The 24,501-nt window shown below is 42.2% G+C and overlaps 1 protein-coding gene across 9 annotated transcripts in view; it reads right to left on the bottom strand.

Annotated features, from left to right (window-relative positions):
• Positions 1 to 869: 869 nt before the first annotated feature.
• SLC25A16 (solute carrier family 25 member 16) overlaps positions 870 to 24,501 on the bottom strand; it is a 46,943-nt gene continuing 23,311 nt past the window's right edge. For 5 of the 9 annotated variants that reach the window (XM_078345772.1, XM_078345771.1, XM_078345773.1 and 2 more), the window contains 5 exons: positions 13,977 to 14,098; positions 13,662 to 13,728; positions 7,494 to 7,656; positions 5,867 to 5,935; positions 870 to 2,574 (listed from right to left, as the gene is read on the bottom strand). In XM_078345772.1, the coding sequence (XP_078201898.1) occupies positions 2,418 to 2,574; positions 5,867 to 5,935; positions 7,494 to 7,656; positions 13,662 to 13,728; positions 13,977 to 14,098 (578 nt within the window). In that variant the 3' untranslated portion in view covers positions 870 to 2,417. Of the gene's footprint in view, positions 2,575 to 4,411; positions 4,524 to 5,866; positions 5,936 to 7,493; positions 7,657 to 13,661; positions 13,729 to 13,976; positions 14,099 to 14,724; positions 14,860 to 24,501 lie in introns of those variants that run through there. The other 4 variants (XR_008475519.2, XM_054242989.2, XM_035268208.3 and 1 more) reach the window with 4 other exon arrangements.

Raw genomic sequence — 24,501 nt, 5'->3', positions numbered from 1 at the left:
AAATGCTGGATTACAGGCGTGAGTCACTATGCCCGGCCAAAATAAAGACTTTCAAAGTGAAACCAGCTCATCAAATTTTTACCAAGATATGATGAGAAACCTTTTATGCAAAGAAATAAAAATTGAAGCAAAACTTTTAATTTTTTTGAGACGAAGTTTCACTCTTGTTACCAAGGCTGGAGTGCAATGGCGCGATCTCGGCTCACTGCAACCTCCGCCTCCTGGGTTCAGGCAGTTCTCCTGCCTCAGCCTCTGAGTAGCTGGGATTACAGGCACGCACCACCATGCCCAGCTAATTTTTTGTATTTTTTAATAGAGACAGGGTATCACCATGTTGACCAGGATGGTCTCGATCTCTTGACCTCGTGATCCACCTGCCTTGGCCTCCCAAAGTGCTGGGATTACAGGCTTGAGCCACCGCGCCCGGCCGACGCAAAACCTTCAACTTAGTTTTCTTTCATTTGTTTGAAAGAGACAGGGGTCTCACTATGTTACCCAGGCTGGTTTCAAACTCCTGGGGTCAAGATATCCTCCTGCCTCGGCCTCCCAAAGTGCTGGGATTCCAGGCGAGAGCCAACACTCCTGGCCTCAACTTAGTTTTCTAATGTCTTTTTTTTTCTTTTGAGATGGAGTCTCACTCTGTCACCCAGACTGGAGTGCAGTGGTGTGATCTCAGCTCATTGCAACCTTCACCTCCCTGACTCAAGTCTCAGCCTCCCCAGTAGCTGGGACTATAGGCACATGCCACCATCCTGGCTAACTTTTGTATTTTTAGGAGAGGTGGGTTTCACCATGTTGGTCTTGAACTCCTGATCTCGGGTGATCCAACTGACTCGGCCACCCAAAGTGCTGGGAATAAAGGTATGAGCCACCGTGCCTAGCCTTTTAATGTCTTGAAAATCACATCAATTCTACAAATTACTCTTTCTGAAGACAGAACTTTAAATGTTTCCTTCCTATTTCTGCCATGCTTATAATAAATCATAAAAAGTACTCTAAACACAATAAATGGAATTCTTACATTTTAAGCCATTTTCTTAATATAAAGGATAACAATTAAAATCATATTTTAAATTTCTACATCTTCATATTGCACTAAAATTATTTTACATGGAAGAACTAGTTGATGCATCATAACATAATACCTTAGAAACATTTTTTGATATTCACATCTATATTAATAAATATTTCACAGCCTACTTAAATATTCTTATATACAGAAAATCATCTAACAAAAACAAATCTGTAATGCTACTTTGTTTTTGAGAGCAAAGATATTCAGTATTTTTGTTTCTGCTTCTGTGAAACACACTGACTTTTAAAACACATGTAAGTCACTCATAGTACATAGTAATAACATTTGAGCAAAACTTATTCATTCATTTATTAAACGGGGTCTCATGATGTTGCACAGGCTCGCATGGAATTCCAGGGCTCAAGTGAACCTCCCACCTCAGCTTCCAGAGACGCTGGGACCACATGCCCATGCTACAATGCCTAGCTTCTTCATTTATTTTTGAGTCTCTACATGGCTACTTTTAAAATATACCCTTAATTTTATTTAAAAAATGAAAGAAAAAAAATGAAGGAAAAAGTGTGTTCTCTATCATCCAGTGGAGCAGAATAGTGAGAAGAGAGATAACAAAAATAAAACTTCAATGCTGGCTGTTTTATAGAACTTAAAAATTCAGTTCTCATTATTTTACTGCAATATAACCAACCCAGCTTATTTTAATAATAATAAACACTGTCAGTCTTTTAAAAACCAAGAATACAATTAAAAAATTTGAACAGGCAGGCACGGTGGCTCACACCTGTAATCCCAGCACTTTGGGAGGCTGAGAGGGAGTGGATCATGAGGTCAGGACTTCAAGACCAACCTGGCCAAGATGATGAAACCCCATCTCTACTGAAAATACAAAAAATTAGCCAAGCATGGTGGTGAATGCCTGTAATCTCAGCTACTTGGGAGGCTGAGGCAGAGAATTGCTTGAACCAGGGAGGCGGAGGATGCAGTGACCCAAGATCATGCCACTGCCTCCAGCCTGGACGACAGAGCAAGACTCTGTCTCAAAGAATAAAAAAAAAAAAACTTTGAACAGCAAGAAAAAGCTAATGGCAACCTCTTGAACCCCGTTTTAAAGCTAGATCTACTTCCAAATAAAACTTTAAAGCAGTTTAGCCACCATCAGCTTAAAAATATTTTTTCAGTGGTCTAAGGTACAATGTTTGGCATCAAGAAGTATGGTAAGCACTTCTGATTTATGACTAAAGACAAAATAATCAAGTACTAAAATACCAGTGGTTCCTGTGACAGGGTAACTATCCCCATTCAAGTACTGTTCCCCCCACAATTAAAGTAACATTTCATTTCTCCCTCTGAGAATGTATTAAGAAAAACAAACCATTATTTTTTTTCAGTTGAGGTGAAAAAACTGCTTCATAAGTTCATATGTTGTAAAAGCTACTGCTTGAGAGGGAACACAGCGAATATAATTAAGAGATAAACCACGATAGAGTCCTTTCCGAATTCCATGGTGTCCATAGACATACTTCATAGTATCCCGCATGGTACTGAAAGACAATGATTAAATGATGACACCTCTATAGTCACTCATGAAGAAACAATTTCAGGATCCATAATATCAATTTTTTTTTTTTGAGACAAACTCTCGTCTGTTGCCCAGGCTGGAGTATGGATTACAGTGGCAGGATTGCAGCTCACTACAGCCTCCATCTCCTAGCCAAGCGTGGTGGTGGATTCAAGCAATTCTCCTGCCTCACCCTCCTGCCTCACCCTCCTGAGTAGCTGAGATTACAGGAGTATGTCACCATGCCCAATTAATTTTTGTATTTTAGTAGACAGGGTTTCAACAAGCTGGCAGGATGGTCTCGATCTGCACCCCTCTCAGCCTCCCAAAGCGCTGGGTTTACAGGCGTGAGCCACCGTGCCTGGCCATAACTGTTGCAATCTTTTTTTTTCTGAAATGGAGTTTTGCTCTCGTTGCCCAGGCTGGAGTGCAGTGGCATGATCTTGGCTCACTACAACCTCCGCCTCCCAGGTTCAAGCAATTCTCCTGCCTCAGCCTCCCGAGTAGGTGGGATTACAGTCATGCACCACCCATACCCAGCTAATTTTGTATGTTAAGTAAAGAAGGGGTTTCACCATGTTGGACAGGCTGGTTTCAAACTCCTGATCTCAAGTGATCCACCTGCCTCGGCCTCCCAAAGTGCTGGGATTACAGCTGTGAGCTACAGTGCCCGGCCAACTGTTGTAATCTTTAGCAGAGGCAGGGTTTCCCCACATTGCCCAGGCCAGTCTTGAACTTCTGACCTCAGGTGATCCATTCACCTCAGCCTCCGAAAGTGCTGGGATTGCTGGCGTGAGTCACAGCACCCCTCCACATTTTTTTTTTTTTTTTTTGAGACAGAGTCTTGCTCTGTCACCCAGACTGGCATGCAGTGGCACAATCTCGGTTCACTGTAACTTCCACTTCCTGGGTTGAGGTGCTTCTGCCTCCGCCTCCCAAGTAGCTGGGACTACAGGCACAAGCCACCATGCCTCTTAGAAGATGTTCCTGTTTCAGAGTTTTTCCTTTCCTTTCAAACCAATAATTTGGGTTTGGCCTTTTGCTTTCAATAGACAATCCAAACTGAAATCTTTTCAAAATTCTTTTTTTTTTTTTTTTTTTTAAGAGACATGTTCTCACTTTGTTGCCCAGGCTGGAGTGCAGTGAAAATCACAGCTCACAACAGCCTCTAACTCCTGGGCACAAGCAATCCTCCCACCTCAGCCTCTTGAGTAGCTGGGACTACAGGCACACACCACATGACTCACTACTTTTTTTTTTTTAGTTAAAATTTTTTTAGAGGCAAGATCTTACAATGTTTTCCAGGCTGGTCTCAAACTCCTGGGCTCAAGTGAACCTCCTACCTCAGCCTCTCAGGTAGCTGGATATTACAGGCATGAGGCAATGGCCCCAGCCCAAAAAAATCTTTTCGGTGAACAAGGCAACCCAAGTTCATGAACAAACGTTCTGCTCCTTCCCTGACAGACAACTTATCACCAATCAAATGGAATGGTTCTAAATCTCTACAAAGAAAACTCAGGAGCTGTGCTGTACAATAACAGTAGCCACTCTAGCCACATGTGGCTATTGAGCACTTGAAATGTGGCAGTCCAAATCAAGATGGGCTACGAGTATAAAATAAATCCTGGATTTCAAATACTTAGTATAAAAAATATATATATTGAGGCCTGGCGTGGTGGCTCACACCTGTAATCCCAACACTTTGGGAGGCTGAGATGAGTGGATCACTCAAGATCAGGAGTTCGAGACCAGTCTGGCCAACACGGTGAAACCCCATCTCTACTAAAATACAAAAATTAGCCAGGTGTAGTGGCACACACCTGTAATTCCAGCTGCTCAGGAGGCTGAGGCAGGAGAATCACTTGATCCAAGGAGGCAGAGGTTGAAGTGAGCCGAGATCATATTACTGAACTCCAGCCTGCCTAACAGAGACTCCACGAAAAAATACACACACACACACACACACACACACACACACACACACACAGAGAGAGAGAGAGAGAGAGAGACAGAGAGAGAAAGAGAAATGTTGAGATGATATTTTAGATATTCAAGGTTAAACAAAAAATATTTTTCACAATTACATATGTATTTCTTCTTTTGTTTTGCTTGAGACAGAGTCTCACTCTGTCACCCAGGCTGGAGTACAGTGGTACAACCACGGCTCACTGCAACTTCCACTTCCTGGATTCAAGCAATTCTCCTGCCTCAGCCTCCTGAATAATTTTTTTTTTTTTTAATTGAGTCTCGCTCTGTAGCCAGGCTGGAGTGCAGTGGTGTGATCGGCTCACTGCAACCCCCACCACCCGGTTCAAGCGATTCTCCTGCCTCAGCTCCCGAGTAGCTGGATACACATACGTACCACCATGCCCAACTAATTTTTGTATTTTTAGTAGAGACATGGTTTCACCATGTTGGTCAGGAAAGTCTCGATCTCTTGACCTTGCGATTTGCCTGCCTCAGCCTCCCAAACTGCTGGTATTACAGGCGTGAGCCACGGCACCCAGCTGTTTTTTTGTGTTTTGTTTTTTGAGACAGAGTCTCTGTTGACCAGGCTGGAATGCAGTGGCACCATCTTGGTTCACTGCAACCTCCACCTCCCTAGTAGCTAGAATTACAGGTGCTCGCCACCACCTCTGGCTAATTTTTGTATTTTCAGTACAGATGTATTTCACCATGTTGGCCAGGCTGGTCTCAAATTCCTGACCTCAGGTGATTTGCCCTCCTTGGCTTCCCAAAGTGCTGGGATTGCAGGCGTGAGCTATCGTGCCCAGCCCTAAATTAAATTTTAACAGGAGGATTCCAAGCTGACTGTAGGCCAGGCAAGGTGGCTCATACCTGTAATCGCAGCACTTTGGTAAGCCGAAGCAGGCAGATCACTTGAGGTCAGGAGTTTGAGACCAGCCTGGCCAACAAGGTGAAATCTTGTCTCTACCAAAAATACAAAAATTAGCCAGGCATGGTAGTGGGTGCCTGTAATCCCAGCTACTTGGGGGCTGAGGCAGGAGAATCACTTGAACTGGGAAGGTGGAGGTTGGAGTTAGGCAAGACCACACCCCTACACTTCACCCTGGGCAACCAAGTAAGACTACATCTCAAAAAATAAAAAAAAAAGACTCTGATTGTAATCTTATAAAGTTACCAAAATAAACAATAAACTTTGGGAGAGAAAATGGAAGATACAGACTATTGGTCAAACTAGAGTCCTATCGCCGTACTGACTTTAATGTTACATTTCCCAAAGAAAATGAACAATGACAATATGATGAACTTACAGGCACTTTTCAAATTCTGGCAGAACAGTTCCTAATTGCATTCGCCGACGAGTTACATCAAATGGGTAGCTAAAAGAAAAAAAAAAGCCAGGGGCGGGGGAGGGGGAAAAAAGGCATAAAGAACTAAAAACTTGTAGTTTTCTACTCAACAACTATTGAGTACAGAGCCCTATAAACTCAAAGATATAATGTCTTACTGTTCTTATTGTTCTGTTTAACCTAGGAGTCAGGATACAGGCACATGAATAAAATCAATTAACAATAGAGAGATCTTTGCTTATGTGATCCCTCTCATTAGAGGATTCTTCTCTCCCATCAAGTTCTGTTCATTCCTAAAGGCCAAATTAAATGCCACTTCCTGAAGAAACAAAATGGTTGCTTTTCATTATTGAATGCTAATATAGGGTTTCTCAACACTGGCACTATTGACATTTACTGCAGATGTTTAAGCAAATCCCTGACCTCTGCCCACTAGATGCCAGTAGCACTCTGCCAGGTGTGACAATCAAAAATACCTCCAGACATTAACAAATGTCCACTGGCAATAAAATCACTCCCCGTTGAGAACTGTTCTAAGGTTTTGCAGCAAGTCCCCTTGAATACAGCAGACCAATACAAAATTTTCATTAAGGACTAAAACTAATAATACAGATAATTGCATTTCATGTTGGCATTGCCTGAAGTTAAATACACAATATACAAATGGAATCTTTTTTTTTTTGAGACTGAGTCTTCCTTTGTTGCCCAGGCTGGAGCACAGTGGTGCAATCTTGGCTCACTACAACCTTCACCTCCAGGCTTCAAGAAATTCACTCCCTCAGCATCCAAGTAGCTGGGATTTCAGGCACCTGTCACCACACCCACCTATTTTTTTTTTTTTTTTTGAGACGGAGTTTCGCTTTTGTTACCCAGGTTGGAGTACAATGGCGCGACCTCGGCTCACCGCAACCTCCGCCTCCTGGGTTCAGGCAATTCTCCTGCCTCAGCCTCCTGAGTAGGTGGGATTACAGGCACCCGCCACCATGCCCAGATAATTTTTTGTATTTTTAGTAGAGACGGGGTTTCATCATGTTGACCAGGATGGTCTCGATCTCTTGACCTTATGATCCACCTGCCTCGGCCTCCCAAAGTGCTGGGATTACAGGCTTGAGCCACTGCGCCCGGCCAATTTTTGTATTTTTAGTAGAGACAGGGTTTCACCATGTTGGCCAAGGCGGTCTCAATCTCTTGACCTAGTGATCCGCCTGCCTTGAGCTCCGAAAGTGCTGGGATTATAGGCGTGAGCCACCACGCCTGGCCTCTTTCTCTTTTTTCTTAGGAACAGGGTCTCACTATGTCTCCCAGACTGGCCTCAAACTCCTGGCCTCAAGCAATCCTCCTATCACAGTCCCCAAGTAGCTGGGACAACAGGTAGCACTACTGCATCCAAACTTGTAATTATTTGTAATATGCTTAAAGTGCACACACATCTAAAAAAAAAGTATTAAATTAATACTTATATTTTACAAGGGATCCTCTTTTTGAATAATCTATTATATTCAAAAAGAAAAATAAATGATTAATCCATGTTGAAAATCAGGATTGGGTAATTGTAATTTGACTGAATTAAGTTGGTGAATAAACTTACGATATTGTCTGTGCTATTGCTCCAGCAACACCACCACAAAGTAAGTTTATGTGAGTTTTCAAAACTAAGACATTAGGATTGTCTGATGAAGGTCTGCCAAGAAGGGTAGGGGCATGGGAAAGCCCAACACTCTTTAAAGTACCAAAAGTGAAAAATGAAACACCTGGAAAACAAAAATAAATTCATCAGGATACTGAACAGAACATGAGCTGTGACAAAGACACCATTCTTATATAATAACCACATTTCCTAGTTTCTAATGTTTGGATTAATCTAAAATAAAAACATTTGTGCATACAAATAACCTAAAGACAACAAAATTACCACCAACAAAAAATTATAGCTTTGGTTTTCACACACCACTGCAGTTTACAGCACTGAAGGAGGCAGCAGTTAATATAATACCACTTTATATGTGAACAAAAATAAATATGTGAAACAAGGTTTCACATGAGAAAAATTAAATTCATTGTTATTTATTTTTTTTTTTTGAGATGGAGTTTCGCTGTTGTTACCCAGACTGGAGTGCAATGGCACGATCTCGGCTCACCGCAACCTCTACCTCCTGGGTTCAAGCAATTCTCCTGCCTCAGCCTCCCGAATAGCTGGGACTACAGGCGTGCGCCACCATGCCCAGCTAATTTTTTGTATTTTTAGTAGAGACGGGGTTTCACCTTGTTGACCAGGATGGTCTCAATCTCTTGACCTCGTGATCCACCTGCCTTGGCCTCCCAAAGTGCTGGGATTATAGGGGTAAGCCACCGCACCCGGCCTTGCTTGTTAAACATTACATGATTTTAATAGAACCATTAAGGATGTCTATTAATAAATATGAAAATCAAGCAGTCCTCCCAACTAACCATTACTCAAGATATTGTGATGTTTATTGAATTGGCCAGATGCGATGGCTCACGCCTGTAATCCCAGCACTTTGAGAGGCCCAGGTGGGTGGATCACTTGAGACCAAGAGTTCAAGACCTCCTTGACCAAAATGGTGAAACCCCATGTCTACTAAAAATACAAAAACTAGCCAGGCACAGTGGCACATGCTTGTAATTCCAGCTACTTGGGAGGCTGAGATAGGAGAATGGCTTGACACCGGGAAGGGGAGGTTGCAGTGAGCCGAGATCATGCTACGGCACTCCAGCATGGGCAACAGAGCAAGACTCCATCTGGAAAAAAAAAAAAAAAGGATGGCCAGGCGCAGTGGCTCAGTGCTGTAATCCCAGCACTTTGGGAGGCAGGTGGATCACAAGGTCAGGAGATCAAGACCAGCCTGGCCAATATGGTGAAACGCCATCTCTACTAAAATACAAAAAACTTAGCCGGGCGTGGCAGCCTGTGCCTGTAATCTCGGCTACTTGGGAGGCTGAGGCAGGAGAATTACAAAAACCCAGAAAACAAAGTTTGCAGTGAACCAAGATCACGCCACTGCTCTGCAGCCTGGGCAACAGAGCAAGATTCCATCTCAAAAAAAAAAAAAAACCAAAAAAGAACAAAAATTAGCTGGGCATGGTGGTGGACACCTATAGTAGCTACTCAGGAAGCTAAGGCAAGAAAATCTCTTGAACCCGGGAGGCGGAGCCAAGATCGCACTTGGGCAACAGAGCAAGACCTTGTCTCAGAAAAATAAAAATAAGATATTGTGATATTTATTAAATTGAAAAAAAAAAACATATATAAAAAGATACTTTATTTCCTTAAAGAGAGAGGGTCTCACTCTATCTCCCAGGCTGGAGTGCTGTGGTAGCTCACTGCAGCCTTAAACTTCTGGGCTCAAGTGATCCTCCCACCTCAGCCTCTCGAGTAGCTGGGATTACAGCATTGTGCCACCATGTCCAGCTAACTTTCAAAATCTTTTGTAGAAATGGAGGTCTTGCTTTGCTTCCCAGGCTGGTCTCAAAGTCTTGGCTCCAAGGGATCCTCCCACCTTGAACTCCCAAAGTGGTGGGATTATAATTGTCAACCACTGTGCCCAGCCTTAAAAAGACAGTTAATGTTTGCTTAAAAAGATGTGAGTACCAACAAATATTCAGTTTAGGATAATATCTCAATATAAAATTCTTATAATTTTTTTTTTTTAAACAGAGTTTCACTCTTTTGCCCAGGCTGGAGTGCAATGGTGTGATCTCGGTGGTTCACTGCAACCTAAGCCTCCCAGGTTCAAGCAATTCTCCTACTTCAGCCTCCCTAGTAGCTGAGATTACAGGCATGTGTCATCACTCCCAGCTAATTTTTTGTATTTTTAGTAGAGAAGGGGTTTCTCCATGTTGATCAGACTGGTATCAAACTCCCAACCTCAAGTAATCTGCCCGCCTCAGCCTCCCAAAGTTCTGGGATTACAGGCGTGAGCCACCATGCCTGGCCAAGAAGAGACTATTAAATAAAATGGTGCTAAGTCAGAAGTAAAGAAAAAACAAAAATTCCTTTACAGAGAAAACACACACTTCCAGACAGATTAGGGGCATACATATAAAACACTGAACATTAAAAATCATTCTCAGAAGAAAATATGTTTTTGACACAATAAGGACTATCCATAAAAGAATAGATTGATGCATTCAACTACGTTAAAATTTGAATTTCTGAACCACTAGAACAGTTACAAAAAAAAAAAGGCCGGGCGCGGTGGCTCATGCCTGTGATCCCAGCATTTTGGGAGGCCGAGGTGGGTGGATCAACTGAGGTCAGGAATTTGAGACCAGCCTGACTAACATCGTGAAACCCCATCTGTACTAGGAATACAAAAATTAGCCAGGCGTAGTAGCAGGTGCCTGTAATCCCAGCTACTTGGGAGGCTGAGACAGGAGAATCGCTTGAACCCGGGAGGCAGAGGTTGCAGTGAGCCAAAATCACACCACCGTACTCCAACCTGGGTGACACAGAAAGACCCTGTTTCAAAAAAAAAAATTTTTTTATTTTTCCAAACTGGACAGGGTCTTTGTTATTCAGGCTGGAATACAGTGGCATAATCACAGCCAACTATAGCTTCAACCTCCTGGGTTCAGGCAATACTCTTGTCTCAGCTTGCTAAGTAGCTGGGACAACAGGCATACACCACCAAGCAGGGCTAATTTAAAAAAATTATTTGTTTCAGATCTCATGAGACTTAAAGAAAAAACAAACAACAAAAAAATTATTTGTAAAGACAGATTCTCCCCATGTTGCCAACACTGGTCTCAAATTCCTGGGCTTAAATAATCCTCCTGCCTCAGCCTCCCAAAGTGCTGGGATTATACGTGTGAGCCACCATGCCTGGCCATACCACATTTTAGTTTGCTATTAGTGCACTGTTTTTTGTTTGTTTGATTTTTAGAGACAGGGTCTCACTCTGTCACGTAGGAGGCCATTATTTTGGATGAAGCTCCTGCACTAGGCCCTAACAGACCAGACTAAAAATCAAAACAGAGTCACCCATGATTAAGGTCCACACTACCAAACTAAAACTAGTTGTTATCTGACTTTCTGAGAAATTAGAAGAAAGAAGTAACAGTCAATTTCCCTAACAGGGCAGTTTCAATCTTGAATAAACTTGATAGTTAACTTCCCTCTGTTTTATTTATTTTTTTGGAGATGGGAGTCTTCTTCGCTCAGGCTGGAGTGCAGTGGTGTGATCTCAGTTCACTGCAACCTCTGTTTCCCAGGTTCAAGCAATTCTCCTGCCTCAGCCTCCCAAGTAGCTGGGATTACAGGCATGCACCACCACGCTTGGGTAATTCTTTTTTTTTGAGACGGAGTTTCACTCTTGTTACCCAGGCTGGAGTACAATGGCACGATCTCGGCTCACCGCAGCCTCCGCCTCCTGGATTCAAGCAATCCTCCTGCCTCGGCCTCCCAAGTAGCTGGGACTACAGGCATGCGTCACCATGCCCAGCTAATTTTGGTATTTTTAGTTACACCTTGTTGACCAGGATGGTCTCGATCTCTTGACCTCGTGATCCACCCGCCTCGGCCTCCCAAAGTGCTGGGATTATAGGCATGAGCCACTGCGCCCGGCCCCGCTTGGGTAATTCTTACATTTTTAGTAGAGAAGGGGTTTTACCATATTGGCCAGGCTGGTCTTGAACTCAGGACCTCAGGTGATCTGCCTGCCTTGGCCTCCCAAAGTGCTGGGATTACAAGTGTGAGCCACCACACCTGGCTCCTTCTACTTTAATGTGTACACAAAAAAGGTAGCCTAATGTAACCTGAAGTTAACCTGATTTTTCTATTTTATTCTCCCTGTCCCCAACTTCCAAGGATAGTAACTTTGAACTGAGCAACCTGCTTGTTGTTCATTGTTTCTGCTTTCTTCAACCTTCTATATATAAAATGAATTCCAGCCAGGCGGGATGGTTTACACCTGTAATCCCAACACTTTGGGAGGCCAAGGCAGGTGGCAAGAGATCAAAACCAATGGCTGGGCATGGTGGCTCACGCCTGTAATCCAAGCACTTTGGAGGCCAAGGCGGGCAGATCACCTGAGGTTGGGAGTTCAAGACCAGCTGACCAACATGGTGAAACCCCATCTAAAAAAAAGAAAAAAAGGCGGCACGGTGGCTCAAGCCTGTAATCCCAGCACTTTGGGAGGCCGAGGCGGGTGGATCACGAGGTCAAGAGATCAAGACCATCCTGGTCAATATGGTGAAACCCCGTCTCTACTAAAAATACAAAAAATTAGCTGGGCATGGTGATTTGTGCCTGTAGTCCCAGCTACTCAGTAGGCTGAGGCAGGAGAATAACTTGAACCTGGGGGCAGAGGTTTCAGTGAGCCAAGATTGTACCACTGCACTCCAGCCTGGCAACAGAGTGAGACTCCATCCCCACAAAAAAAATCAACTCCTTCTGATCTAGTCATTGCAATACTTACGAAATAAAGTTATTGCCCAATTCTAGAATTGCAAATAAAGCCAATTGAGATGTTTAAACTAAACTGGCTGCAATTTTGTCTTGTAACACAACTGCATGTAAATCCATAATTACCTCAAAATAAAAAGTTTAGTTAAAAAAAAAACAGAACTTCACTCACAAGACTTTCTTGGAAAAAAAAAAGGCTGACGCCCTTTTTGGCCTCAGCCCGCCTGTACCCAGGCGAATAAAATAAAAATTTAAAAATATGGCCAGGCGCGGTGGCTCACGCCTGTAATCCCAGCACTTTGGGAGGCCGAGGCGGGTGAATCACGAGGTCAAGAGATCGAGACCATCCTGGTCAACATGGTGAAACTCCATCTCTACTAAAAATACAAAAATTAGCTGGGCATGGTGGTGCACGCGCCTGTAGTCCCAGCTACTCGGGAGGCTGAGGCAGGAGAATTGCTTGAACCCAGAAGGCGGAGGTTGCAGTGAGCCGAGATCGCGCCATTGCACTCCAGTCTGGGTAACAATAGCAAAACTCCGTCTCAAAAAAAAAAAAAATAATTAAAAATAATAAAAAAGAAACAAAAACAAAAAGCAAACAGAACTGTTAACAAGGTAATAATGGAGACTAGAGAACTACAGGTATCCTTATTTTTCTTCTTTCTACTTTTCTATAGTTTCAAAATTTCCCATAAGCCTTCACTATTTATGAGACAAAAACTACTTTTCAACTTCTGTTTTTAATTAACATGCCCATAAAAACCAAATGCCTAACATCATCTAACGTAAGTGTGTGTTAACAAGACTACAGCTGGCTCAGATATTAAGAAAAAGATGTAAAAGTGCTTTTCTACTTCTTGTACATGAATAGTTATATTCAAATGCAAGATATTATTACGTGACCATACATAAATCATTTCTTATGAAAAGTACTTAACAGATAGCATCTATTTTTTTTTTTTTTTTGAGACGGAGTTTCACTGTTGTTACCCAGACTGGAGTGCAATGGCAAAATCTCGGCCCACCGCAACCTCCGCCTTCTGGGTTCAAGCAATTCTCCTGCCTCAGCCTCCCGAGAAGCTGGGTCTACAGGCGCGCACCACCATGCCCAGCTAATTTTTGTATTTTTAGTTTCACCTTGTTTGCCAGGATGGTCTCGATCTCTTAACCTTGTGATCCACCCGTCTCGGCCTCCCAAAGTGCTGGGAATATAGGCGTGAGCCACCGCGCCCGGCCCAGATAGCATCTTTTTATATTACCATTTCGGAAAAAAAAAAGAAGGTAACAAATTTTAAACATACAAATTAAGATTCTGGCAAATTTGAAACATACCTGCATATGGAGCCATTCCTAAAATAGTAGGCATCAGGCCTCTGTAAAATCCGAAGAAACCACCTTCCTTTTGAGTAAAGAAAAATTGCAAGTGATATTACATTGTGCTCATTATGATAAACATCAAAGAATAAAATCACACTTTATAATAGACAAATTATGCTGGGATCCACCCTGAAACACAAAGATTTGCTTTCATAATTATTATTAACATCAATAATTGTAAGTAAAAGAATAATTATTTATGTAACATTCAAAATATATTCCTAAGTATAAAAGGGCTCATTATAGTTGAGGAAGGTAAATATGAAATACCTTTGCATAAATAGTTTTGAATGCATGAATAATTCCTGTATAGGTGTGTTCCCCTTTCACCTGGAATGCTAGGCGGACCCTAACCATGTCAAGAGGGTAAGTACAGATAACTGCTGTCATACCTGAAAAGAAAGTAGAAACTTAAAGGTAAAAAAAAATTTTTGATATACACATACATTTTCCTATCATTAGTAGTATTCTCAATATTATAACAATGGTAAAAACACAATGAAATCAAAGGTGATATTCCTGACAGAATTATGCCATATCATTAGATGGAAAATAACTTAGTAAGTGAAGGGTCAGTTTGTAAAAATGCTTTCAAGTTCTTCCCACTGTGAAGTTATACTGTTAGCACCAAAATGGTGTAAGTGGATCATAAGGTTTTGTTTTGTTTTTTTAAATTATTCTACTATTTATGTATTTCCAGTTTGGATATCAGAAAGGAAACACAGTAGGTCCTCCTGATCCACGGTTTCCACATCCATGGATTCAAGCAATGGATTCCATCCATTTTCATAGATGGAAAATGTAGTGAGGTCTATAATGGTTGAATCTGTGCTGAACATGTACAGATTTTTTGGTCATTATTTCCTAAAACATATAGTACATAAAGTATTTGCACAGCAATTACCTTATAATAGGCATAATAATCTATACTCAGCCCAACACCATCTATTTCTTAATTCCTTTTCCCATGTTCCAAACTTTCTAGTTACCAGCTCAAAGTAGTTTAATAAAAAATTACTGTGGGAGCCGGGCACGGTGGATCACGCCTGTAGTCCTAGCACACTGGGAGGCCAAAGCAGGTGGATCACCTGAGGTCAGGAGTTCAAGACCAGACTTGCCAACGTGGTGAAACCCCATATCTACTAAAAATGTAAAAATTAGCTAGGCATGGTGGCAAGCGCCTGTAATCCAGCTACTTGGGAGGCTGAGGCAGGAGAATCACTTGAACCCAAGACGCAGAGGTTGCAGTCAGCCAAGATTGTGCCACTGCACTCCAGCCTGTGTGACAAGAGTAAAACTGCATCTAAAAAAAGGAGGAGGGGGAGAAGAGAAAAGAAGATCACTATGAGAATTAATGTAGTAGTTAAATAATGAATTGGCAGGAAACAAGAACATGCAGAAATTTGTAAAGGTAAAGGAGGTGGGCAGGTGCCATGGCTCACACCATTCAATCCCAGCACTTTGGGAGCCTGAGGTGGGTGATCACTTGAGCTCAAAAATTCAAGAACAACCCAACACTATTTAAAAAATAGGCCAGGCACAATGGATAGTGCCTTTAATCACAGCACTTTGAGAGGCCAAAGTGGGCGGATCACTTGAGGACAGGAGTTCGAGACCAGTTTGGCCAACATGGTAAAACCCCGTCTCTACTAAAAATACGAAAATTAGCCAGGTGTGGTAGCAGGTGCCTGTAATCCCAGCTATTCTACTTGGGGGGCTGAGGCAGGAGAATCGCTTGAACCCAGAAGGCAGAGGTTGCAGTGAGCCAAGGTCGCACCACTGCACTCCAGTCTGGGCAACAGAGCCAGACTCCATCTCAAAATAATAATAATAATAATGAACTATTAACTTTTGACTGATAGTCAAATTTGACCAAAATGGTCAAAAGTTAAGAGTATATACTCTAGGGCCAAACACATTGGCTGATGCCTGTAATCAACACTTTGAGGCCAAGGCAGGCACACCATTTGAGGCTGGGAGTTTGAGATCAGTCTGAGCAACATGGTGAAACACTGTCTCTACTAAAAACACAAAAATGAGCCAGGCGTGATGGTGGGTACCTGTAATACCAGCTATTCAGAAGGCTGAGGCAGGGAATCCTTGAATCTGGGAAGCGGAGACTGCAGTGACCCAACATCATACCACTGCATTCCAGCCTGGGCAACAGAGTGAGACGATGTCTCAAAAAAAGAAAAAGAAAAAATAAAAGAATATGGACTCTAGAGTGCACCCCCTTGCTTCAAATTAGACTCTACCACTAACTAGCCTAACTAGCTATATGACCTTGATCAAGTTACTTAACCTGGGTTTCAACCTTGTACCTGTCAAATGAGTATCACAGTAAATGGGTACCCAAATCAGGCTTTTGTAAAGATTAAGTGAGCTAACATATGTAAATGCTTAAAATAATTTTTGGTATATAGTAAAGGTTATATATAAGTGTTAGCTATTATTCTCCAGTGTATTCTATTGAAACTATGTACTTTTTTTTTTTTTTTGAGATGGAGTTTCTCTTTTGTTACCCAGGCTGGAGTACAATGGCGCGATCTCTGCTCACTGCAACCTCCGCCTCCTGGGTTCAGGCAATTCTCCTGCCTCAGCCTCCTGAGTAGCTGGGACTACAGGCACGCGCCATCATGCCCAGCTAATTTTTTGTATTTTTAGTAGAGACGGGGTTTCACCATGTTGACCAGGATGGTCTCGATCTCTTGACCTCGTGATTCACCCGCCTTGGCCTCCCAAAGTGCTGGGATTACAGGCTTGAGCCACCACGCCCGGCCCAAAACTATGTACTTTTTTACCCTTTCCTTTGAGAACCAAATTATTTGCCTTATCTTCTTGCATGCCCCTGTCCCCCATCTTTCTCCTGCACATCAAAGCTAACAAATTTGAATTAAAAGGAAAGCACAATCAGAGAATTACTGAAGAGGAATATGTAACAACATGGGAATTCAGCTTGCCTGCTGCTAGTAATCAGACTGACATCCATAACAATAATTCAGAGGGTGACTGAAGTTTTCAATTCCTGAAGCTACAGTCTCCCACTGGGCCTCTTTTCTCCATTCATCAACTCCTTACTTTTCTACCTAGCACTGCTTTGTAAGAAGGCCAAAAACGTCCTCCATGAACAAATGAGGCAAATCAGAAACTACTTACCTTGAATAGTGGTGATAACAGCTTTCTTCTTCCCTCAGTTTACAACTACAATCCAATACAAACAGTAGAATATCTTTACCTACCAGGAAGCAATGAGACTCAATCAAGCTGAGACTTGCTTTCAATTTCTATGAATGTGCAAACTCCTTTCTTTCCCTCCCTTAAGTCAAGAAACTGAGGACATAAAGATGAATCTAAACAAAATCAGACATTTTTCTCTAAATTCTTATCTTCTTACAGTCTCTATAGTCTAGAATCCCAGGAATTATGGGAAAACAGAGAATATGTTTTAACTAGTAATTACATTACATTAGAGATCATATTTAGAAAGTATGGTAATTATGAATTATTTATTGTTTTCCAGAAAGAAATACAAAGGACTTATTTTCTTCTTTTTGTTGAGATAGGGTCTTGCTCTGTCACCCAGGCTAGAATATAGTGCCCACTACAGCCTCAAACTCCTGGGCTCCAATATTCCTCCTACCTCAGCCTCCCAAGTTGCTGGGACCACAGGTGCGTATCACCCCACCAAGCTACGAAGGACTTCTTAAAAAAACAGCTAACATTACAAGGAGAGAGTAAAGGGAAAGAAGAAATTAAGATTAGAAATTGCATAAGACAAGGTTGAAGTATATGGATTTTTTTTTTTTTTAGAGACAAGGTTTCACCATGTTGGCCAGTTTAGTCTCAAACTCCTGACTTCAGGTGATCCACTGGCCTCAGCCTCCCAAAGTGTTGGGATTACAGGCGTGAGCCATGGCACCTGGCCAGAGTATATGGATATTTACAGACTCATTAATTCATCCTCTCCCAAAACTTCTCAATGAATACAGAAGTGGATTTAAGTTTTCAAAGATGGCTTCTCACTACTCTCCGTTCCCATCTGAGGTTGACATAGTGGGAACAGCATCCAGAGTCAATGTACATATTCAGAGATTAAAGTATGACAAAAATACATAGATTCTAAATATATACTTTAGACAAAAGAAGGGCTCTGAGCATCATAGATACAAAAAGCTAAGCAAATTGGTCCAGAGTAGAAGTCCAAGGGAGTCCAACTCTACAACAGCTTGTCCTTTAAAAGCACATTATTGCTTCGAGTTTGATTAAATATCAGTTATGAACAACCAAAATATACCTGTCTATGGTTGCGTGCAATCTCTAATGAGTGTGACAACTAAAGTCATGTTCTTAGAAAAGGGTCTACGGAGAGAAAATTCAGTTACAACACTTATGAGCCACAACAGCAACCATTATAACACAAAAGAATAACTAAACTTTTTAATTTAAAAAAAAATAATGCCAGGCGCGGTGGCTCACACCTGTGAGATGGTGAAACCCCATCTTAAAAAATAATAATAATAAATATAATAAAAATAAAAAACATATGCAAGTACTAGAGGCCAAAAAAGCAGAGAGAAAAAAAAACATAAAGTTCTAGGATCAAGGAAAACTTTTTAATTTTTTTAAAAAAAGAATAAATAAATAAAGAATAACTGTATGTCTTTTTCTTCTTCTTCTAACATTTTTTTTTTAAACTTTATTTATTTATTGAGACTGAGTTTCACTGTTGTTACCCAGACTGGAGTGCAATGGCACGATCTCAGCTCACCGCAACCTCCGCCTTCTGGCTTCAAGCAATTCTCCTGCCTCAGCCTCCTGAGTAGCTGGGACTACAGGCGCACACCACCATGCCCAGCTAATTTTTGTATTTTTAGTAAAGATGGGGTTTCACCATGTTGACCAGGATGGTCTCGATCTCTTGACCTCGTGATCCACCCGCCTCGGCCTCCCAAAGTGCTGGGATTATTGGCATGAGCCACCACACCAGGCCCACTTTATTTTACTTAAAAAACTTTTTTTTTTTTCCAAGACAGAGTCTTGTTCTGTTACCCAAGCTGGAATGCAGTGACACGATCTTGGCTCACTGCAACCTCCACCTCCAGTGTTCAAGCAATTCTCCTGCCTCAGCCTCCTAAGTAGTTGGGATTACAGGCACGTGCCAAGACACCTGGCTAATTTTTGTATTTTTAGTAGAGATGGGGTTTCACCATGTTGGCCAGGCTGGCCTTGAACTCTTCACCTCATGATCTGCCCGCCTTGACCTCCAAAAGTGCTGGGATTATAAACATGAGCCACCATGTCCAGCCTTTATTTTTATTTTTGAGGAAAGGGGGTCTCATTGTGTTGCCCAGACTGGTCTTAAACTCCTGGGCTCAAGAATCCTCCTTAGCCTCCCAAAGAACTGGGTTTATAGAATATATGCCTTTTGTACAGGATTCTCACAAAGAAATCACAGATCTCTGATACCTGTGCCATGTAAGTCAAAAAGTCAAAGAAAGGGCTTAAGAGTAGAAGTCTAAGCATCATGCCATGCCCCCATTCCCACAAATCAGGACTCAAGTTATGTTAATCAGAACATACCTATATTCCAATTTTCAAAAATTCAAGAGTTGGACTACCAGCTCAGAGGAGCAATTTTTCCAAACATGTAGAAAGCTTGTTGCTTTTGAATTCTGGATCAGAGCTCGAGGGAGATAGAATTCCCTTATATTTTTTTATTTTTTATTTTATTTTATTTTGAGACAGAGTCTGGCTCTGTCACGCAGGCTGGAATGCAGCGGCACAATATTGGCTCACTGAAACCTCTGCCTTCCGGGTTCAAGCAATTCTCGTGTCTCAGCCTCCCAAGTAGTTGGGATTACAGGCAACCAAGTGCTACTTTGCCCAGCCAATTTTTGAATTTTTAGTAGAGATAGGGGTCTCATCAGGTTGGCCAGGCTGGTCTCGAACTCTTGACCTCAAACGATCTGCCCACCTCAGCCTCCCAAAGTGCTAGGATTACAGACATGAGCTACCATGCCCCAGCCCTAGAATTACCTTTTAAATATAATAGTATTTGTGCAGTGTACAGGTGCAGTGGCACGTGCCTATAGTCCCAGCTACTTGGAAGGTTGAGATGGGAGGATTGCTTCAGGCCAGGAGTTCAAGACCAGTCTGAGCAACATAGCCAGAGCAACATAGCCTTTCTTTTTTCTGTCTCTACAAAAAAAAATTAACAATTAGCCAGGCATGATGGCAGGTGCCTGCAGTCCTGGCTACTCAGGAGGCTGAGGGGGAAGGACTGTTTGAGCCCAGGAGTTAGAGGCTGCAGTGAACTATCATCTCACCACTGCACTCCAACCTGGGCAACAGAGCAAAACCCTGTCTCTGGAAAAAAAGAAAACAAAGTTATTTGGGAAAGGTGCCTCCAAGCCTCTTTCAGATTCTCAAAATAAAGGAAGCACCTGGTTCTAATAATCACTGGAGTATACTGTACAGTCATTCTGGTTGCAGATATCCAGCCTCTGCTGTGATTGCCTACTGCCTTTGCCATAGTGGTTGTTAAATATTTTGAATATCACCACTATTTACAAGTAAATAGTGATTCCCTACATTACAAATGAAACCAAAAGAAGAAAAAGAATTCAGGTTGCTGACTTAAGAGCATGCAAAAAGTCACTGGCATGGAAGGATTATTAACATTCTCTTGTGTTCACGAAGGACTTCAGATCTTTCAGAATGTTTTTACAGCAATTCTTTATGCTGACCCTCAGAACAACTCAGAGAGAGAGAGGAGACAGAATGGGAAAAAGGAGGGTGAAGAGAGAGAGAGGGAAAAAACCCATTAAGCTCCACTTTAACAAACATAGAAGCAAGTTACAGAGGTTTTGGGTGATCTGCCCATGGTCAAAGAGATGGTAAGTAATGGAGGCCAGCAGGATACCACCAAGTGTTCTGTCCACTCAACCACCAAGCTTTGGACTAGAACACCAAGTAGGAGCAGACCAAAGAGTGCAACAAGCAGAACTCAGTTCATCACTTCTAGTTTCTAACACTTTGCTTTTTTCTCTACTCTTTATCTTGTCAAGTTTAGTTCCATGGAAACTAGCAGAGCCAGATGGATTTTAGACAACTAAAACAAACATGAGGAAAGAAGGACATCTCACACACCTTTTTGTGTGTGTGTGAGATGGAGTCTTGCTCTGTCGCCCAGGCTGGAGTACAGTGGCACAATCTCAGCTCACTGCAAACTCCGTCTCCCAAGTTCAAGCGATTCTCCTGCCTCAGCCTCCCAAGTAGCTGGGATTACAGGCGCCTGCCACCACGCCTGGCTAGTTTTTGTATTTTTAGTAGAGATGGTGTTTCACCATGTTGGCCAGGCAGGTCTTGAACTCCTGACCTCAGGTGATCCACCAGTCTTGGCCTCCCAAAGAGCTAGGATTACTTCGCTGAGCCATCGCACTCAGTCAAGACCTTCCTTAAAAATACAAACCCTTATCTTCCCTTTTGCGGCCATGATGGAAGCAGGAGCAGCCAAAATCAAGTTCAATGCCTTTGTGACTTCCAACCAAAGCAAGAACCACAAAAGGCACTTCAATGCACCTTTCCACATTCGCAGGAAGACTGTCTTTCCCTCTTTCCAAAGAGCTGAGACAGAAGTAAAACGTGTGATCCATGCCCATCTGAAAGGTTTTGATGAAGTTCACATTGTACAAGGACACTCTAAAGGTCAGCAAATTGGCAAAGGTTTACAGGAAGAAATATGTCATCTACATTGAATGAGTGCAGCGGGAAAAGACTAATGGCACAACTGTCCATGTAGGCACTCACCCCAACAAGGTGGTTATCACTAGGCTAAAACTGGACAAAGACCACAAAAAGTCTCTTGAACAGAAAGCCAAATCTCACCAAGCAGAAAAGGAAAAGGGCAAACACAAGGAACAAACAATTGAGAAGATGCAGGAATAAAGGAATCTTTTATACAAGCTTTGATTAAAACTTGAAATGAAAAAAAAAATACAAACCTTGATTCTCAATCTACAGGATTCTTTTTCCTGGTCAACTAAGATTTAGTATGTATTGGATTGTAGTTGTAGGACGAAGGAAAAGGGGAAAAAGTTTTTTAAAAGCTTTAAAACAAGTCGCATAGAAACAATCATAAAAACACCACTTTTTATACTAGTATGATGACTTAGGTTGGAGTGAAAAAAAAAAAACACCACTTTTTACTTTGGCATATATAAAATTTCTGAAGTTATATTTAGAGGCCTTATCAAAAGTAGAGGAGAAAAGATATCAGACATAAATTAATCAGAACATTCATTTCAACAGTTTCAATCAAAGAAGAAAAATATAAATTGTAATTACTTAAACATGATAATAAAAACAGAATTTTTTTTTTCTTGAAATGGAGTTTTGCTCTTACTGCCCTGGCTGGAGTGCAGTGGTGAGATCTTGGCTGACCGCAACCTCTGCCTCCCAGGTTCCCACCATATCCAGCTAATTTTTCTATTTTTAGTAGAGATGAGGTTTCACCATGTTGGCCAGGCTGGTCTCAAACTTCAGACCTCAGGTGATCCACCCACCTCAGCTTCCCAAAGTACTGCGATTACAGGCACGAGCTACCATGCCCAGTCCTAAATTAGATTTTTAACAGGAGGATTAGAACCTGATTGTAGGTGAGGCACCCTGGCTCACACCTGTAATCCCAGCACTTTAGGAGGCTGAAGCAGGCAATCATCTTAGGTCAGACGTTTGAGACCAGCCTGGCTAACACTGTGAAATCCCATCTCTACTAAAAATACAAATGTTGGCCAGGCGCGGTGGCTCACGCTTGTAATCCCAGTACTTTGGGAGGCCGAGGCGGGCGGATCACGAGGTCAAGAGATTGAGACCATCCTGGCCAACATGGTGAAACCCCGTCTCTACTAAAATAATAATAATAATAATACAAATATTATCTGGGCATGTGGCAAGCATCTGTAATCCCAGCCACTCGGGAGGCTGAGGCAGGAGAATCTCTTAAACCCAGGAAGTGGAGGTTGAAGTGAGCTGAGATTGCACCACTGCACTCCAGCCTGAGCAACAGAGGAAGACTCAACGTCAAAAAAAAAAAAAAAAAAAAAAAAAGATAATTAGAAAGTGATACACAGGCTGGGTGCGGTGGCTTACATCTATAATCCCGGCACTTTCGGAAGCCAAGGCGAGTGAATCACCTGAGGTCAGGAGTTCACAACCAACCTGGCCAACATGGCAAAACCCTGCCTACACTAAAAATATAAAAATTAGCTGGGCATGTGGCATGCATCTGTAATCCCAGCTATTGGAAAGGCTGAGACAGGAGAATCGCTTGAACCCAGGAGGCAGAGGTTGCAGTTGAGCTGAGATTATGTCACTGCACTCCACCCTGGGCAACACAGTGGGACTCCCTCTCAAAAAAAAAGAAAGTGATATACAAAATAACACATCCTAAAATTTGGAAACTTTCTAACATTGCTCTTCTGTAAACTGAAGATAAATCATAGAGCTTTCCTCATAAAATTGTCCTGTGGACTCCATGTCTAGTGTCCAAATATTACATATCAAGAGTTCTGCTGGCCAGGCTGAGTGCAATGAGCTATGATCCCACCACTCAGCCTGGGTGACAGAGTGAGATCCTAGCACCAAAAAAAAAAAAAAGAAAAAAGAAAGAGAGAAAGAGAGAGAGGGAAGGAAGGAAGGGAGGGAGGGAGAGAGGGAGGAAGGGAGGAAGAGAGGAAGGGAGAAAGAAAGAAGAAGAGAGGGGGAAGAAGGGATGGAGGGAAGAAAGGAGGGAGGAAGGGAGGGAGGGAGAGAAGGAGGGAAGGAGAGAAAAGAAAGAAGAGAGAAAGCAATGTTGCGAGAATGTGACTCAAAATTTGAATTTTCAGATGGGTGTGGTAGTATGTGCCTCTAGTCCCAGCACTTTGGGAGTCTAAGGCAGGAGGATCCTTGAATCCAGCAGGTTAACTCATCCTGGGCAACAGAGCAAGACTCCATCACTAAAAAAATTTTTTTGGCAAAAAAGTTACTTGAGCGGCCCCGCACAGTGGCTCAAGCCTGTAATCCCAGCACTTTGGGAGGCCGAGGCGGGTGGATCACGAGGTCAAGAGATCGAGACCATCCTGGTCAACATGGTGAAACCCCGTCTCTACTAAAAAATACAAAAAATTAGCTGGGCATTGTGGTGCGTGCCTGTAATCCCAGCTACTCAGGATGCTGAGGCAGGAAAATTGCCTGAACCCAGGAGGCAGAAGTTGCGGTGAGCCGAGATCGCGCCATTGCACTCCAGCCTGGGTAACAAGAGCGAAACTCCATCTCAAAAAAAAAAGAAAAGAAAGAAAAAAATTTATTCCATCCATCCTTAATTCCCTCTACAAAAGTAAACATAAGATCAAAATGCCAAAACAAATAGTTTTAGTAGAAAGCATGACTAAATGTCTTTATCTTAGAATGGGGAGGGAATTTCTAAACACAACACAAAATTTAGAAGCAACAGAGGAAAAACGAACATTGTTTGGCCATGTAAAACTTCTGCATAGGGAAAAAAATTTTCAATTAAAAAAAATTTTTTTTAATCATAAAACCAAGTCAAATCTAAAACTGGGAAATAAAATATTACCAATCTCTCACAGAAAAAGAACTAATGTTCTAATTCCCAAACTCATAAAAATGAATACTTAAAAAACTGAAATAGGTCAGGTTTCAGGAGTTTGAGACCAGCCTGGGCAACATGACAAAAGCCCATCTCTACAGAAAATATAAAAATAGCTGGGCGCGGTGGCTCACGCCTGTAATC

Source organism: Callithrix jacchus, chromosome 12, assembly GCF_049354715.1.
Source record: "Callithrix jacchus isolate 240 chromosome 12, calJac240_pri, whole genome shotgun sequence".
In the NCBI taxonomy this organism is placed as follows: domain Eukaryota; kingdom Metazoa; phylum Chordata; class Mammalia; order Primates; family Cebidae; genus Callithrix; species Callithrix jacchus.
The sequence above is the reverse complement of the archived record's forward strand: the minus strand, read 5'-3'. Positions and strand labels throughout refer to the sequence as shown.